At 47.3% G+C, this 16,086-nt stretch overlaps 1 protein-coding gene across 13 annotated transcripts in view; it reads right to left on the bottom strand.

Annotated features, from left to right (window-relative positions):
• Positions 1 to 16,086, bottom strand: part of RIN2 (Ras and Rab interactor 2) — a 211,009-nt gene that overhangs the window by 62,927 nt on the left and 131,996 nt on the right. For 11 of the 13 annotated variants that reach the window (XM_065921313.1, XM_065921312.1, XM_065921321.1 and 8 more), the window contains one exon: positions 1,338 to 1,438. The exons of 1 other annotated variant lie outside the window; for it this stretch is intronic. In XM_065921313.1, coding sequence (XP_065777385.1) covers positions 1,338 to 1,438 — 101 coding nt within the window. Of the gene's footprint in view, positions 1 to 938; positions 1,061 to 1,337; positions 1,439 to 16,086 lie in introns of those variants that run through there. One more of the 13 variants, XM_065921318.1, reaches the window with a different exon arrangement.

Below are 16,086 nucleotides of genomic sequence, written 5' to 3'. Positions count from 1 at the left end.
CTAACATGAAAAAGAAAAAAAGTTTTTGTGGAATGTTTATAGTCATCCTTAAATTTAAAAACCTTAAAGGAGATGTTAAAGGTGAAGAGAAAAAACCTGGCTAAAAGTTCCATGGAGTCTGGAACTACAGTGAACATGGGGCAGAAAATCTCTGATCAAAAAAATCATTGTGCATTTGTCTAGTTTATGGGGAAAAAATGAACCCTTCAAAATTGTTCATACCAAAGTCAAGGGGAAGTCACAGAATGACAAGTGGAGGACCATCTGGTCTACCTCCAGCATTTTTGTACAAAAGGAGAGAAGACAGATAGCACAGAGTATTTGCATAGCTAAGGGAGGACACATTCCTCCAGAGACTCAGGGTGTGGACGCACAGACTCTCAGCTGCAGGGTGGCAGGGTGCCTCCCTGGGTCGGCCAGTTTTCCCTCTACAGCAGGAACAAGTCGGGCTGGTATGAAACTTGCCCAGACAACCAGATTCACCTTGTTTGCCTGCCTCTGCAGGACTCCTCCTGCCCATCTCATGACTTGCAAGCAAAACCAACTCCAAAAATCTCACCCTCGCACTGCACCAGGCAGCCTCAACTCCATTTCCTGAGAAAAAGAGGAAGCTGCTAATGAATCTGGTCTCCGAGGCACCAAGTGTCCATGGCATATTCTACTGACTATGCCCTCCTGTCCTTGCAAAGAACTAGAGCTTCCAAGAACTGAAAGAGGTTTGGGGACTCTCCTCTAGACTGCCCGCTCCCAACCTCTGTATCCTCATTCTGCAGAAAATGCCAGTCCTTAACTACCTACTTAGACCTTGTGCATTATGAACACAACATAACACAGGTAACCAGTGCCTTTCTTCATCACTTACAACCACATCCAGTTTCCAATACGCTGGGTCACATTTCAGACTAAGGGCCACGGAAGGTGCTGGGGTTTTTTCTGACCTGAGAATGCAAAACGAGTCCATCCTCTTTAGTGCTCCCTTTAAACCTTCTGGAGACAGACACGGGCTACACTGAATTCTGTTTTGCACACGGAGGCTCCCACTGCGTTACTGTTTCCATCACTGTGAGAAGGTGGAGGAGGCAGACAGAACTTTAGGTTTCCGGGTTCTGATGCCAAGAGGAATGGAGAAGGTGTAAAGTTCAAGTGCCTTTGGAGGGATGAACGTGAACCCAGACAACTGGTTCCTAGGCCACTCCCACCTCCTACAGAAGATTCTTCTGGAGTGGCCACCACACCCCCAGTTTCCAAACCTGCCAGGCGACCGGAACAGCTATCCCCGCGGCTACCAGGGTCACGTTGCCCCCATCGCGTCCCCGATGCCTAATCGCCTCGGTCACCTGTGGGCTTCGGTGGGTCCCAGGCCATTTTCCAGGCTGACATCTGTCTGCACCATCTCCTGTTTCAGTTCGCCGATCTCCGAGGCGATTGTGTCAATGAGCTATTCAAAGACAAAAATAGTGTGACGTCAGGAAGTGGAAGAGGCGTGCCCAGAGCTGGGCAGCGTCAGCCACTTCAATAGGAGCACAGAGATGACCACTTTTCTTTTCTTTTTTTTTTAAATCCTGGCTTTGTGAATGTCCTTCACCCAGAGAAGGGGGGAAACAGGGAGGGGGCAGCTTCTGAGAAAGAGGAAGAACTTAGGTTTCGGTATCGCCCTAAAATATGACATAAATAAAGTAAAAAATATGACACCCAGTTTGCTTTCTCAACATGAATACAAAGAGGAATAAACAAATCTTGGTGAAACCAGGCTTCAATATTTATGTTGTCAAAGTGAACAGTCAAAATGGATGCCCTGGGTTAAACTTTATACCATCCTTATTCTGGTTACAGAAAGATGTCTATTTCAAAGATAGTTGGCAAATCAACTTCCAATGACTTGTTCGGGGAAAGGGAAGAGAGAGGTTTGTGTGGGGGCAGGAGTGGGTGAGCGGGCAGCCAGGGAGCCACAGGGGAAGAGATGGGGAAACGTGTCTTCTTCTTGGAGAAGGCTTGTGTGGTCTTGCATGCCTTGCCTACATGCTTGGGAAGAAGCTACATCTGACCCTGAAGTTTGGTCTGAATTCTTGAGCCCCCCTTCCTCCCCACGTCCACTCATTCAAAGACTCTTCATGATGCTAACCAGGATCTGTGGAACAGCTACTCAAAGTGTCACTGCTCATTCATTTTTTTAAAAAATGTAGTTATTTTCTCATGTGGGGCTTCCCAGGTGGCTCAGTGGTAAAGAATCCACCTGCACTGCAGGAGACACAGGTTCAGTCTTTGAATTGGGAAGACCCCTTGGAAAAGGAAATGGCAACCCACTCCAGTATTCTTTCCTGAGAAGTCCCATGGACAGAGGAGCTTGGCAGACTACAGTCCATAGGGTCACAAAAGAGTTGGATACAACTTAGCGGCTAAATTAACAGATGTTTTCATATAAATGTTACTTATGTCAACAGGAAACCAATTAATATTTTAAAAGAAAAATTTAAATTATTTTTTTCCTAATATAGTAGATATCTGTAGGCGTAACCCACACGTCAAGCCCTTCGTAATTTTTCACAGTGTAAAGAGGTCCCTGGGATAAAATGCTTGAGAATCGCTGTTCTAGCTTAAAGATGTTGTCATCTTGCCTCAAGCAGCTTTTATCCCACCCAGACTCTGGAAGAAATTTCATTTTGAGTCTATAGGCTGTATCAAAATGTTGACCCTCATCTATTCATTCATTCAGAATGTTATGGCTACTCTCTTCATGCTAAGCACTCCATGACAGCACTTAGCATTGAGAAGTTACAGAACGAAAAGAGAATTGAGTGATGCTGTAGGCAGCAGCTAAAGGGTCACCCTAGCTATGGTGGGTGGTCAGGACAGGTCTTTGAGGAAGTGATGAAGCCCTGAATGACATGGAAGCCAAGGAAAGATCAGGGGAGGAGCCCTCTACATAGAGTCCCAGAGGCGAGGGAAGTTTGTGGGAGGCTGTGGTCTGTCTGCCACCAGACCTTGTGTACCTTCTAGATTACAGTACCCTTGGATTTGAGTTTTCAACTGAGAACCATTGGAGGGCTTTACTAGGGCAATGGCCATTTTACTTGTTTTATGTTCTAAAAAGATCCCCTTGGCTGCTGGCTACACGGGGTTTGTAAGGAGAAGCAGCAAAACTAGTTAGGAGGCAACGGCAATGGTCCAGGCAAGAGACGATGGTGGTGTGAACCAGAGTGGTATCAGAGAGAAGGGGGGACACCCAGGAATCACTGGACACGGAAACTGATAGATGGATTGAATGTGGGTGTTGGGGGAGAGAAGTCTTGAGGCCACTCCTAAGTTGTTGGCTTGAGCAATTAGATAGATGATAGTGCCTTTCACTGTGGAAGAAATGGGGAAGGATCAGATTTGAGGAAGAAGCCCAGCTGGACACTGCACAGGTTAAGTTTTAACTGAGTTGCTTGTTGGTCATCAATTAAATGTATTAAGTGACTTCTAATACGAAGGGTGGAACAACTTAAACATTTGGAAGTCACTGGAATAGTTCACTGTGACGAGGAGAGACCACTTATGGGGGGTGGGGGGCATGGAGAGGGGCCCCAGCAAACAGCTGGGTGCACTCTCAGCACTTAGAGGTCAGGGGGCGGGAGGCCAGCCAAGACCATCCTCTTTGTGTGTGACTGGGGTGCAGGCTGTAGGTGGAGTTTCTGGAAGCACTGGGGCCTTAGAAGAGGAGATAAGGGGATTTCCTTTGAGATACATTCCAGAGGCAAACATTACAAGTCTGACAATGTCAAATCCTCGAGGATGTGGGGAAACAGGACCGCTCACATGTTGCTGGAGGCACGTTTTGCGAGCATGTTGGAAAGCAGTGTGGTACCTTATAGAGACACAGACTTTCATGCTTGAGAAACCCACGCCCCTGGGTGAGATGAGAATATTGGCCACACCGCTGTTTGTAACAAAACTGAATTATAAGCACCTAAATATCCACCAATTGGAGATATTGGATACATGGAAGTATAGAAAACTCCACAGAAATTAAAATGAATGAACTAGGACCTCCCTGGTGGTCTAGTGGTTAAGACTCTGCATTTCCACAGCAAAGGGCATGGGATCAATCCTGGATTAGGGAAATAAAATCCCCATAAACCTGCCCGGCGTAGCCAAAAAAAAAAAAAGAAAAACAAAAGAAAGATAAAGAACCAGATTATATACATCAACACACAGGGAAAAGCTCAAACAAGTTTTCATAAAAGCAAAAAAAAAAAAAAAAGGGAAACAAATTACACTCAGTATGTGAAGTTTCAGTTCAGCTCAGTTCAGTTCTTCAGCCGTGTCCGACTCTTTGCGATCCCATGAATCACAGCACGTCAGGCCTCCCTGCCCATCACCAACTCCAGGAGTTCACTCAAACTCATGTCCATTGAGTCAGTGATGCCATCCAGTCATCTCATCCTCTGTCATCCCCTTCTCCTCCTGCCCCCAATCCCTCCCAGCATCAGGGTCTTTTCAAATGAGTCAACTCTTCACATGAGGTGGTCAAAGTACTGGAGATTCAGCTTCAGCATCAGTCCTTCCAGTGAACACTCAGGACTGATCTCCTTTAGGATGGACTGGTTGGATCCCCTTGCAGTCCAAGGGACTCTCAAGAGTCTTCTTCAACACCACAGTTCAAAAGCATCAATTTTTCGGTGCTCAGCTTTCTTCACAGTCCAACTCTCACATCCACACATGACCACTGGAAAAACCACAGCCTTGACTAGACGGACCTTTGTTGGCAAAGTAATGTCTCTGCTCTTTAATATGCTGTCTAGGTTGCTCATAACTTTCCTTCAAGGAGTAAGCGTCTTTTAATTTCAGGGCTGCAGTCACCACCTGCAGTGATTTTGGAGCCCCAAAAAATAAAGTCTGACACTGCTTCCACTGTTTCTCCATCTATTTCCCATGAAGTGATGGGACCAGATGTCATGATCTTAGTTTCCCGAATGTTGAGCTTTAAGCCAACTTTTTCACTCTCCTCTTTCACTTTCATCAAGAGGCTTTTCAGTTCCTCTTCACTTTCTGCCATAAGTGTGGTGTCATCTGCATATCTGAGGTTATTGATATTTCTCCCGGCAATCTTGATTCCAGCTTGTGCTTCTTCCAGTCCAGCATTTCTCATGATGTACTCTGCATGTAAATTAAATAAGCAGGGTGACAATACACAGCCTTGATGTACTCCTTTTCCTATTTGGAACCAGTCTGTTGTTCTATGTCCAGTTCTAACTGTTGCTTCCTGACCTGCAAATAGGTTTCTCAAGACGCAGGTCAGGTGGTCTGGTATTTCCATCTCTTTCAGAATTTTCCACAGTTTATTGTGATCCACATAGTCAAAGGCTTTGGCATAGCCAATAAAGCAGAAATAGATGTTTTTCTATGATCCAACAGATGTTGGCATTTGATCTCTGGTTCCTCTGCCTTTTCTAAAACCAGCTTGAACATCTGGAAGTTCTCAGTTCACGTATTGCTGAAGCCTGGCTTGGAGAATTTTGAACATTACTTTACTAGCATGTGAGATGAGTATACGAAGTTTAAAACTAAGCAAAATTGTACTATTGCGTGTTTGTAGATACATACATGAAAACAGATGACTCCAAGATGCAGTATAGGGTTAATCATCTTAGTTCTCAGGAAGAGAAGTGAATGGAGGTGTGTACAGGTGGATAGAGGTGTGCACAGGTGGGTGGAGGTACGCACAGGTGGGTGGAGGTACGCACAGGTAGAGCATCTCAGCCACCTGCAGCACTTCATTTCTTAAAGTAATATGGCAAAATGATGATACTGGATGGAGCTAGTGATGCATGTAATATCATGTGATTTTCTCTGTGCTTAATTGACTTCATCATCAAACTTATTAGGTATATAAGAAAGAGGGTGAATACATAGGAAAATGGAAAAAGGAAGGACTAAAAAGGTGGGAGTGAGTAGGGTGGGCTGGGGGTGTCTGAGTGTCTGTGCAGGGGTCCCCCCTCCCCTTTCTAGGGCAGGAAGGTCACACATGGCCGATGAGGGAGCAGGCAGGCCTGCCCTGGGGAGGCTCAACCTCAACCTCCGGCAAATCTTAAAGGGAAGATTCCCACCCCAGCACATTCATCCTTTCTGCCCTCAGTCCCCTTCACAGCCACCATCATGAACTGAATGGCTTTCCCTGAAAGAAGCAGCTGACCCCTTCAGCTAGCTTTCTTTGTCTCAAACACACAATACAAACTGGTTGTCACTCAGCAGCACCCAGATGGCAAACCACAGGTGACACCTCTTTTCTGTAAAGCAGAAGTGAAGGGTCGGGACCCCAAGACATGTAGGTGGATGACCACAGAGGTTGCCCTAGCTAGATGACTCTGGGACACTCTGGCTGGATTGAGGGCGTATTCACCCCCTCCATCTCCCCTCTCCACCCCTTTTGACCCCAACTCATCCATCGGATGGCACAGATTTACCTGACGGATGGACCAGAGGCTAGGGTTCCTGAGCCAGGCCTCCAGCAAAAAGCAAGAGTCATCCTAAAATGTCTGCTGCTCCCTGAGGTCAGCCCAGAGGTCCCTGATGGGATGTAAGCTGCTCCCCAACACTGTTCCCAGATATAGGTGTGTTTGATTGGTTTTAATCCTGAAGATGTTTGACCTCACCCCGTATGCTCTCACGTTCTTCCAGATTTCACTCTTTGAGGGCAAACAGGGATAACTTATCAGCCACTGAAGGGGGAGCAGTGTGAACCGAGTTTTAGCCTTTTCCTGTGTTAAAGTCAACAGCAGTCAATTTCAGTGTAAGCTGCTTCATCAGAGTTTCTCCAAATCCACGTACACAACCTGAGACCCCAGCACATACGGGTCTCTGTTAGAACTCCTCCGGGGGAAGGGGCTGCCTACACATGTGCCAAGCTGGAAGCCAGTGTGGCTTTCCACAACCCTGTTTGGCCGCCCTGGACATGTGTGGGCGCCCGAGGGGGTGACAACACAGCCACACGGCTGTTACTCAGTGAATTGGCACCAGAGATGGGTCTCAGGTTTCAGGGCACAGAGCTGGTGAGAAAGTAGTTCTTGTTCAAAACACAGTAGCTATGTTCTCTCCAGAAAACCCCACAAGCAGCAACACGGTCAGGGCACAGAGAGCCTGCCCAGAGAAAGTCTGGGCATGGCCTGTGTTCTGTATACCCCTCAGGGCTGGTGTGCGGAACAGGGAGACGTGTGGTTGCAGCTGCTTCTGCATCTGCCACAGGGGGAACAAGCCTGGGGCTGGGTCTCTACGTCCCTTCTCTACGTCATTCTGCTCAGAAAGCCAGCGCCCCCACCCTGGGCTCCAGAACAAAGCTCAGGAAGTGCTCCTTGGGATGAGTTTCACCCTACCCTGCAGCCAGGCCAAGGGCAGGAGAATTCGGGAAGCCCCAGGTTCTTTCCCGAGATCACACCCAGGGCTCCACCTGGACAACGTGGAACTTGTGCGGCTCCAGCCAGGCCCAGGAGTCTACACTGATATGGACCAATCTGGAATTATTCTGGGTGGGTCATGTCCCTATCGCAGGAACCTCGATTGGGGTTCCCACTGGGGCCACACTTCCAGGAGCAGAGGGTACAGGGTGTGAGGCAGCCCACTTTGCAGCCCCTACCTGACAGAGAAATGAAGTGTTTCCTGTAAACACTGAAGTTTCAGTAAACAATGATGTCACAGTCATCAGCAATTCCAGACCTCCAGGGCACTCAGGAAGGAGGAAAAATACCTGAGATCTAACAGCCATCAGATTGTAACCACTCCCTTCAGTGAGCCCAAGGGAGCTCAGTTTAGTTCAGTCACTCAGTTGTGTGCCACTCTTTGCGACCCCATGGACTGCAGCATGCCAGGCCTCCCTGTCCATCACCAACTCCCAGAGTTTACTCAAACTCATGTCCATCACGTCAGTGATGCCCCAACCATCTGATCTTCTGTCATCCCCTTCTCCTCCCGCCTTCAATCTTTCCCAGCATCAGGGTCTTTTCCAGTGAGTCAGTTCTTCACATCAGGTGGCCAAAGTATTGGAGTTTTAGCTTCAGCATCAGTCCTTCCAATGAATATTCAGGACTGATTTCCTTTAGGATGGACTGGCTGGAGCTCAGGATATGGGAAAAAAACACCCAGGACACTGGCCCCAGATAGTTGAGATGCACACGAAAGTAATGATTTCAGTGAGCTCAGACTCCTGCATCTTCCCATATATAGAAAAGTGCTAAATTCCTTGCGATATCTGGTTCTCTTTAATTCACAAAAATACTTTTGATGTTCAGACTACCTGCCCTTTGTTGCAAAACTTTTATATAACCTGGTGACTCCCTCACCCCCCTCCCCCAGAGCAATTCTCTCAAGGCTACTTGAGACGCTGCCTCCCAGGCTTAAGTCCTAAAAATTTCCGTGGAATAAAACGTAACTCTCAACTTTTAGGTTGCGACTATTTTTCTTAAGTCGAAAGAGGGCTCAGAAAGACCTACCTTCCAATCCCAGCCTGACCCCTGTCAGCTGAGTCCTGAATCCCTCCGTACCCACTTATTCCTAAACCCCTGATGCTAGGGCTGGAAAAGACCCTGATGTGGGAAAGATTGAAGGCGGGAGGAGAAGGGGATGACAGAAGATCAGATGGTTGGGGCATCACTGACGTGATGGACATGAATTTGAGTAAACTCTGGGAGTTGGTGATGGACAGGGAGGCCTGGCATGCTGCAGTCCATGGGGTCGCAAAGAGTCGCACACAACTGAGCGACTGAACTAAACTGAGCTCCCTTGGGCTCACTGAAGGGAGTGGTTGCAATCTGATGACTGTTAGATCTCAGGTATTTTTCCTCCTTCCTGAGTGCCCTGGAGGTCTGGAATTGCTGATGACTGTGACATCATTGTTTACTGAAGCATCAGGATGCTATGGATGAGTACATAGGATGACGAGATCAAAACATCTTGGAGCCTGCCCCTAAATGCTCTCACATTTTCTTCCTAGTTCAGTCCTCTCTTTATATGAATGGTGACCCGCTAGGAAGCAGAGAGCTGATAAAGCTGATACTTAAAACAGATTCATACACCTCCCTGCCTGCAAAGAGGCCATTTCATCCCCAGTGGATGGACTTACAAAAGACTAGTGTTCCTGACTCCAACCCTCCTTCTACCTGTCTGCCCAAAAGTCTCTAAGCTCGAGATCTGCCCACTAAATAACAATTTTTCCCAATGAACTGATGGACTAGGAGAGAAGTTGTCTGACACCCCTGCTTGCAGGGCAGGCTGGAGGGAGGGGAAGAGGAGGGCCTCAATCTTGCTTTCTTTATTTTAGAGCTAGATAAGAGGAGAGAGATTCTCTTGAAGGTCAAGTAAAAAAGAAAGCGCTTATAGAGCAAGTTCTGATATAGGAATTCCAGGACTAACTCAGGAATGTTATCAGCAGTTCTTGAAAAGATGTGTCACTGACAGATGAAGACTTGAATCCTAAGGTGTGGGACAAGTCAAGTGCCTGACTCCCAGCCAGGAGTCAGAATTTCTATTCCCCAAGTGCATCGAGTTGACCTTGGGATATGATGCACCTAGACAATCTTATCAGCTCTGTGAGCTTAGACCCACCTCCAGGTCACAAACAACCACTGACCCTCACAACTGCATCTCCTGTCTGTTTCCCCTGAGCTGGTGGAGCCTCCCAGGTCTACCAGGCACATCCCATGCTGCAGTTTTCCTAAAGCAATCTGGAAAATAATTGGCTTCTTACAAACTCTCAGAAGATTTCTGCCCCCAGGAACCATCACCATGGAAACAAAGAGGTAATGAAGAGTGCTTGCCTTCACTTGCAGAGGAGTCTGGGGAGTGACACTGGACCATCTTGGAATCCGGCCCTTTTTCTGTTTTGTTTTTATGTGTTAGTTGCTCAGTCATGTCTGACTCTTAGCCACCCTGTGGACTGTAGTTCCCTAGGCTCATCTGTCCTGGGGATTCTCCAGGCAAGAATATTGGAGTGGGTTGCTATTTCCTTCTCCAGGGGATCTTCCCAACCCAGGGATTGAACCTGAGTCTCCTGCATCTGCAGGCAGATTCATTACCATCCTGGAGCAGGAAATGGCACCCCACTCCAGTACTCTGGCCTGGAAAATCCCATGGACCGAGGAGCCTGATAGGCTATAGTCCATGGGGTTGCAAAGAGTTGGACACGACTGAGTGTCTTCACTTCACTTTCTTTACCATCTGAGCTACCAGGGAAGCCCTCTCCCAAGAGTGTTTGCATTGATGTTTGTGAAATTTTAATTATAATTACAGACATAATACATGAATATATTTCCATGAAATCATGGGTTATTTGTACTTTCCTGGTGGCCCAGGGCTTAAGACTCTGTGCTTCCAGGGCAGGGGTTGGGGATTCCATGCCTGCTCAGAGAACTAAGATCGCAATCCCCAAAGATTACTGAAGCAGTGGATGAAGAGTGTTACCCATCATGTCAGTAAACAAAGATGTCATGGCCATCAAGCCCTCAGCCACTGTAGCTCCCAAATTGTGCATGCTGGGGGGATTCAGGGTGGAGAAAAACAGGATACTAAGGTAGATAGAAAGGTGCACACCAAGAAATGCTTTCAGTAAGCCCAGACTCTTGCTTCTTTCTCATAGGAAAGTGCTAAATTCATCAACTAGAGATGTCTTTTTCTTTAGTTAACAGTAATATTTTGATGTCCCAGCTACTCGTTCTTTGTTGTAAAAACTGCTGTGTATCCTGGCTCCTCCTTTGCCTCTTTGGAACAGTCCCTCAGAGCTATCTGAGAGGTCATGTCCTGGGCTTAAGTCCTTGGTATGTCCGCTGAATAAACATAATTCTCAACTTTTAGGTTGTGCATTTTTTTCAGTCACATAGTTAAAACTAATCTCCCTTGACTACTGCCTATAACCCCACCTACTCAGAGTGAACCACAATGACCAGTTTTGTGTGTATCATTCTTTTTTTAAAAATTTAATTAATTAATTTTTGGCTATGCTGGGCACGAAGGTCACTGTGAGGGCTTTTCTCTAACTGTGGCAAGCAGGGGCTACTCTCTAGCTGGATGTACAGGCTTCTTGTTGCAGTGATTTCTCTTGTTGCAGAGCATGGGCTGTAGGGCCCACGGGCTGCAGGAATTGCAGCTCCCAGGCTCTAGAGCACAGGCTCAGTAGTTGTGACGCATGGGCCTAGCTGCTCTGTGGCATGTGGGATCTACCCAGACCAGGGATCGAACCTACGTCTCCTGTATTGGGAGGCAGGGAAGCCCAGTTTTGCATGTTTCAATCTTGAATGTTATCATTGTGTGCTTTTTCTACACAATGGAATTGTACTGATGTACTGTCCCCTAGCTCGCCCATACTCATTTCACCTAAGAAAATGTTGATACACGAATACTTGGTTAATTCTTTTTATTTTGTTTACTTTTAATTTTTTCTTCTGTGCCACAAAGCATGTAGGCTGTGAATTCCCTGACCACAGATTGAATCCTCCCTGCTCTGCATTTGAGTCAAAGTCCAGAGTCTTAACCACTGGACCACTAGGAAAGTCCCACCCTTGGTTAATTCATTTCAAGTGGGAATGGTTTTCCACCATAGGGATAAACCATGCAGGTATATACCTAGGAATACTCCGTGTATCCATTCTATTTTGATAGATGCTTAGGTCGTTTCTAATATGTTGCTGTCACAATCATGACTGTGATGAGCAGCCTTGTGTACTGTGTGATAACTCAAGAGAAAATGCCCAGTTGTGGGCACATAGGAGGTTATGAGGAGGTACCATGTGGCTCTCCAGCGGTCTGTGTCCAGCTGCAGTGCCTCCACCTTCTCTGAAAACATCCACCTCACTTGTCAGCATTTACTGTGTGTTAGTCGTTCAGTCCTGTCTCTTTGCGATCCCATGGACTATGTAGCTCGCCAGTCTTCTCTGTCCATGGGATTCTCCAGGCAAGAATACTGGAGTGGGTTGCCATGCCCTCTTTCAGGGGAATCTCCCCAACCCAGGGATTGAACTCGGGTCTCCTGCAATGCAGGTGGATTCTTTACCATCTGAGCCACCAGGGAAGTATCAATTTTTTAAGCTTTGGCTAATCTGATAAATGGTTTTTAATCATTTTAGTGCTTTGCAAAGATTATTTTTGTCGGGAAGAAAGAAATTTTTCTTTGCCCTTCTACACTCTTCTGGCTGGTCCAAGAATTAAAAATTAAAAAAAAAAAAATGGTGGGAATGTCCTTGGATGTCCAGTGGTTAACACTCTGAGCCCACTGGAAGGGGCGAGGGCTCCATCTCTGTGGGGAACTAAGATCCCACATGCTGTGCGACAGGGCCAAAATAACTAAAATAAATTAAGTTAGGATGCAACAGGTTAACAGCAGAAAGTCAATCAAAGTGTAATAACATGTACACATAGGGGAGAGCCAAAAGAACCAAAATGGCCAAAACCTTTAAATACCACCTTCAGCTAAAGACAAAAGAGAGTGCTGGGACAGTGGTTTTGGGCTTCAAAGGGGAGGAAGGCAGTTCTTAGGAGATGGACCAGCAGCTGTTTGGGAAACAAAGGTTTGCTGGGCTCTGCAGAGACAATGGGCCATGACTTCCTGTCCACTGCCTCATGTGAGTTAGAGGCTTCTAGGCGATGGCTCCCTTCCTGGTACAGGTCCTCTATCTGCGTTTTTTTAGGCAGTTTAAGGGGAAGGTCAAAGGTTCTTCCTGAGTCTTTGAGCTATTGTCTCCAGCTTCAAATAATCTGCAGGCCAAAGAGATATTTTGGGGTGGCAAGTTTTTCTTCCTTTCATATTTGTATTTCTTCCCAGAGGGATTGTCTGTTCATTTATTTGTTGCCTGTTTAGGGGTTTGTTGATTTTTCTTAAGTTGTGGATATGAATCCCCTGTCTCAAATACTGAAGATTTCCCCTCCTCCTGTTTCTCTGCCTTTTAAATTTCCTTAAATTAAAAAAAAAAAAAATCTTATTTATTTTGCCTGCGCTAGGTCTTAGTTGCTCTTCATTGTAACAGGCAATTTCCTAGTTCTGACATGCAGGGTCTAGTTTCCTGACCAGGGGTGGAACCCAGGCCCCCTGCTTTGGGAGCAAGGAGTCTTAACCATCTGGGAAGTCCCAAATTTCCTTAAACTTTGAATGTTGATAGAATCAAAAGCTACTTAAGGCTCTTGCTGACTCTCCGTTATCTAGGAAGACACTCCTTATCTGGAAGTAAGAAAGTCTCCTTGGTTTTCTCTAAGACACATGTCATTTTGCCTCTTTATGTATGGTGTATTTGTTTCTTTGTAGGCCTGTCATCCGTCTGGATTTAATCCTGAGTGTGATGTGAAGTTGGGACAAGGAGGTGAGGGATGACTGTGGTAAGACCAGGGCTAGTTCTACACTACCCGCTCTCCTGGCCTAAACTCTGCCCCGGGGTACCTTCTGCAGGCCAAGGAATGTGCCCAGAAGGCTGCCTTTCCCCAATTTGCCCAAAGGCTGGGAGTGGCTCAGGACATGTGAACTCTGCACTGGGTTTTTCATTCCATATGGAGAGTCACAGACACCACAGTATTTATGCCACAGTCCCTACTGATCCAAAACAGCCCTTTAGCCACAATCAGAACTTTGAAAGAAAGTGAAAGTGTTAGTCCCTCAGTTGTGTCCAACTCTTTGAGACCCCATGGACTGTAGCCTGCCAGGCTCCTCTTCCCATGGACTTCTCCAGGCAAGGGCTCCTCTACCCATGGACTTCTCCAGGCAAGAATACTTGAGAGGGTTGCCATTCCACTCTCCAGGGGATCTTCCTGACCCAGGGATAGAACTCGGGTCTGCTTCATTGCAGGCAGATTCTTTACCATCTGAGCCACCAGGGAAGCCAATCAGAGCCTTCCTAGTTACCAAAAAAACAACACCCACTACCTTCTTATTCCACTTTCTCCTTTGGAGTTAAAAAAATATAGCCCACTTCCAACACACGTAGAGGAAAACTGAATAAGCAACCCACCCCTCCCCATGTTCTGTGTTAAGTCAATGGTTTGCCATGAGTAATTTTCTGCTTTTAGCAATAAGTAGTAAATAGCAGTATTTAGAAGAAACAAACAGGAGCAAATAATTGAATTATTTAAAAGCAGAATTTTGGCCAAAGGCCCAGCTTCAAATTGCATTGGCTCTGTTGATTCAAGCAGTGCATTCCCTGAGGAAATCATTTGACCCCTTTGCATTTTCTCATCCATGAACTGATTAGGCACTGAGGGCTGTTTCTCAGGTCCGTTTAAAGGTCCAAGGTGGTGTTGCAGGCCATGTCCACAATAGACAGGCCCCTTTATTGTTTGCTGGAGTGTAGGGGGTGGGAGCGGCGGGGAGGTGGGTGTGGAGAGAGGGCTTTCAATTGATACCACATTCCTCAGAGGACAGCAAGGTGAGAAGTGTGGTTTAAGGTGTGCCACCAGAAGCTCCAGGTGGGATTAAGGATGCTGGATGTGATGGCTGATTGTATATGCTGGGGACGCAGGTCCTGCTGCAATGCCCACAAGGGAGAGGGAGACCTCCATGTGCTATTTCCCCCAAGCACTTGAATTCCACAGGGCTCGTTGGGGGCCTGAGAAGCATGGAGACACTTTGAATGGGTCCCTTGGACTACAAGGAGATCAAACCAGTCAGTCATAAAGGAAATCAACCCTGAATATTCATTGGACAGACTGATGCTAAAGCTCCAACACTTTAGCCACCTGATGCGAAGAGCTGATTCATTAGAAAAGACCCTGATGCTGTGAAAGATTGAGGACAGGAGGAGAAGGGGACGACAGAGGATGAGATGGTTGGATGGCATCACTGACTCCATAGACATGAGTTTGAGCAAGCTCCAGGAGTTGGTGATGGACAGGAAAGGTGGTGTGCTGCAGTCCACGGGGTAGCAAAGAGTTGGACATGACTGAGCAACTGAACAACAACTTAGAATGGGTAGAAATGTTTGAAAGGCAAAGCCCTCATCAATACTTGGTGCACCTTAGGTGTGATGGTACCCGCTGCAGGACTCATCCAGGGACCAGGCTTCTGGACTTTTAGCCTCTTGTTGGACCTTCCTAGTATCTGAAAAGCCCTGCAAACATCAGGTTGCACAGTGGTCTTGCTGACACTAGTGCTTCTGCCAGACATGCTGGGTGCTTCCCCAAGGCCGTCGGGGGAAGGGAACCTGGCCCTCCACGGCCAGCCCCAGGTCCTCTGTCAGAGGATAGAAACCGCTTGGGCTTGCGCACAGAAACCCAGAAGGACCCTCAGAGTCAGTTCTGGACCACTGACTGATGGGCGCTGACTGTAAATGCTCCAGCTCCCTCATCTTTGGTCCTTGAAGACAGAGCCAGAGTTACCCTCAAGGGACTTCCCTTGAACTTGGACCCTTGCTCACCTTCTCTGCCCCACTCCGCTATGGGCTTCTCTTGGGAGCACTTTCTGATAAGCCACTTTCATGAAAAATTTTAGCCCTGGGCTTGTTTCTGGAGACACTGACCCAAGGCGCCCCCAACCTCCCCTGTTGCCTCCCTCCCCTCATTCACCACTTGAGGTTGATGGTGAAGCCAGAGGCTCTCGCCAATGGCCCCCACCTGGATGCAAATTCTGCAGAGCAGGAATGGTGTCCTTGTGCTCTGTGGAGACCTCCGAGCTCAGGACAGTTCAGGGCACTTCCCTTTCCTGCCTTCCTCTTGGTAACTTCCCTGTCCATTTCCGTCTAGACCAGGGATAAATCAGGACACGGGGTGGGTGGGGCTCTAGCCTGACCTCAGCTGGACACCACAGGGAAGTGGCTGACACTGTGGCAGCTGCTGCGAAGGCATAGCTCCAGAGTTTTCAGCTGTTCACCAGCGATCACACCACGGGGGCTGTACATGCAGAATTCAGAGCTCCGAACCACTGTTCAGTGCTCACTGAGCAGAAGCCATCGGTTTGAAACCACGGCCCCAGACTCCCCTGGCGATCCAGTGGTTAAGAATCCGTTTGCCAATGCAGGGGGCATGGGTTCGATCCCTGATCCATTCCAGAAGGATCCCACATGCGGAGGAGCAGCTAAGCCGGTGCGCCACAACTACTGAGTCTGCACACCTAGAGCCTGTGCTCTGCAACAAGAGAAGCCACTGCAA

The sequence above is a fragment of the Muntiacus reevesi genome, chromosome 2 (genome assembly GCF_963930625.1).
Source record: "Muntiacus reevesi chromosome 2, mMunRee1.1, whole genome shotgun sequence".
In the NCBI taxonomy this organism is placed as follows: domain Eukaryota; kingdom Metazoa; phylum Chordata; class Mammalia; order Artiodactyla; family Cervidae; genus Muntiacus; species Muntiacus reevesi.
The sequence above is the reverse complement of the archived record's forward strand: the minus strand, read 5'-3'. Positions and strand labels throughout refer to the sequence as shown.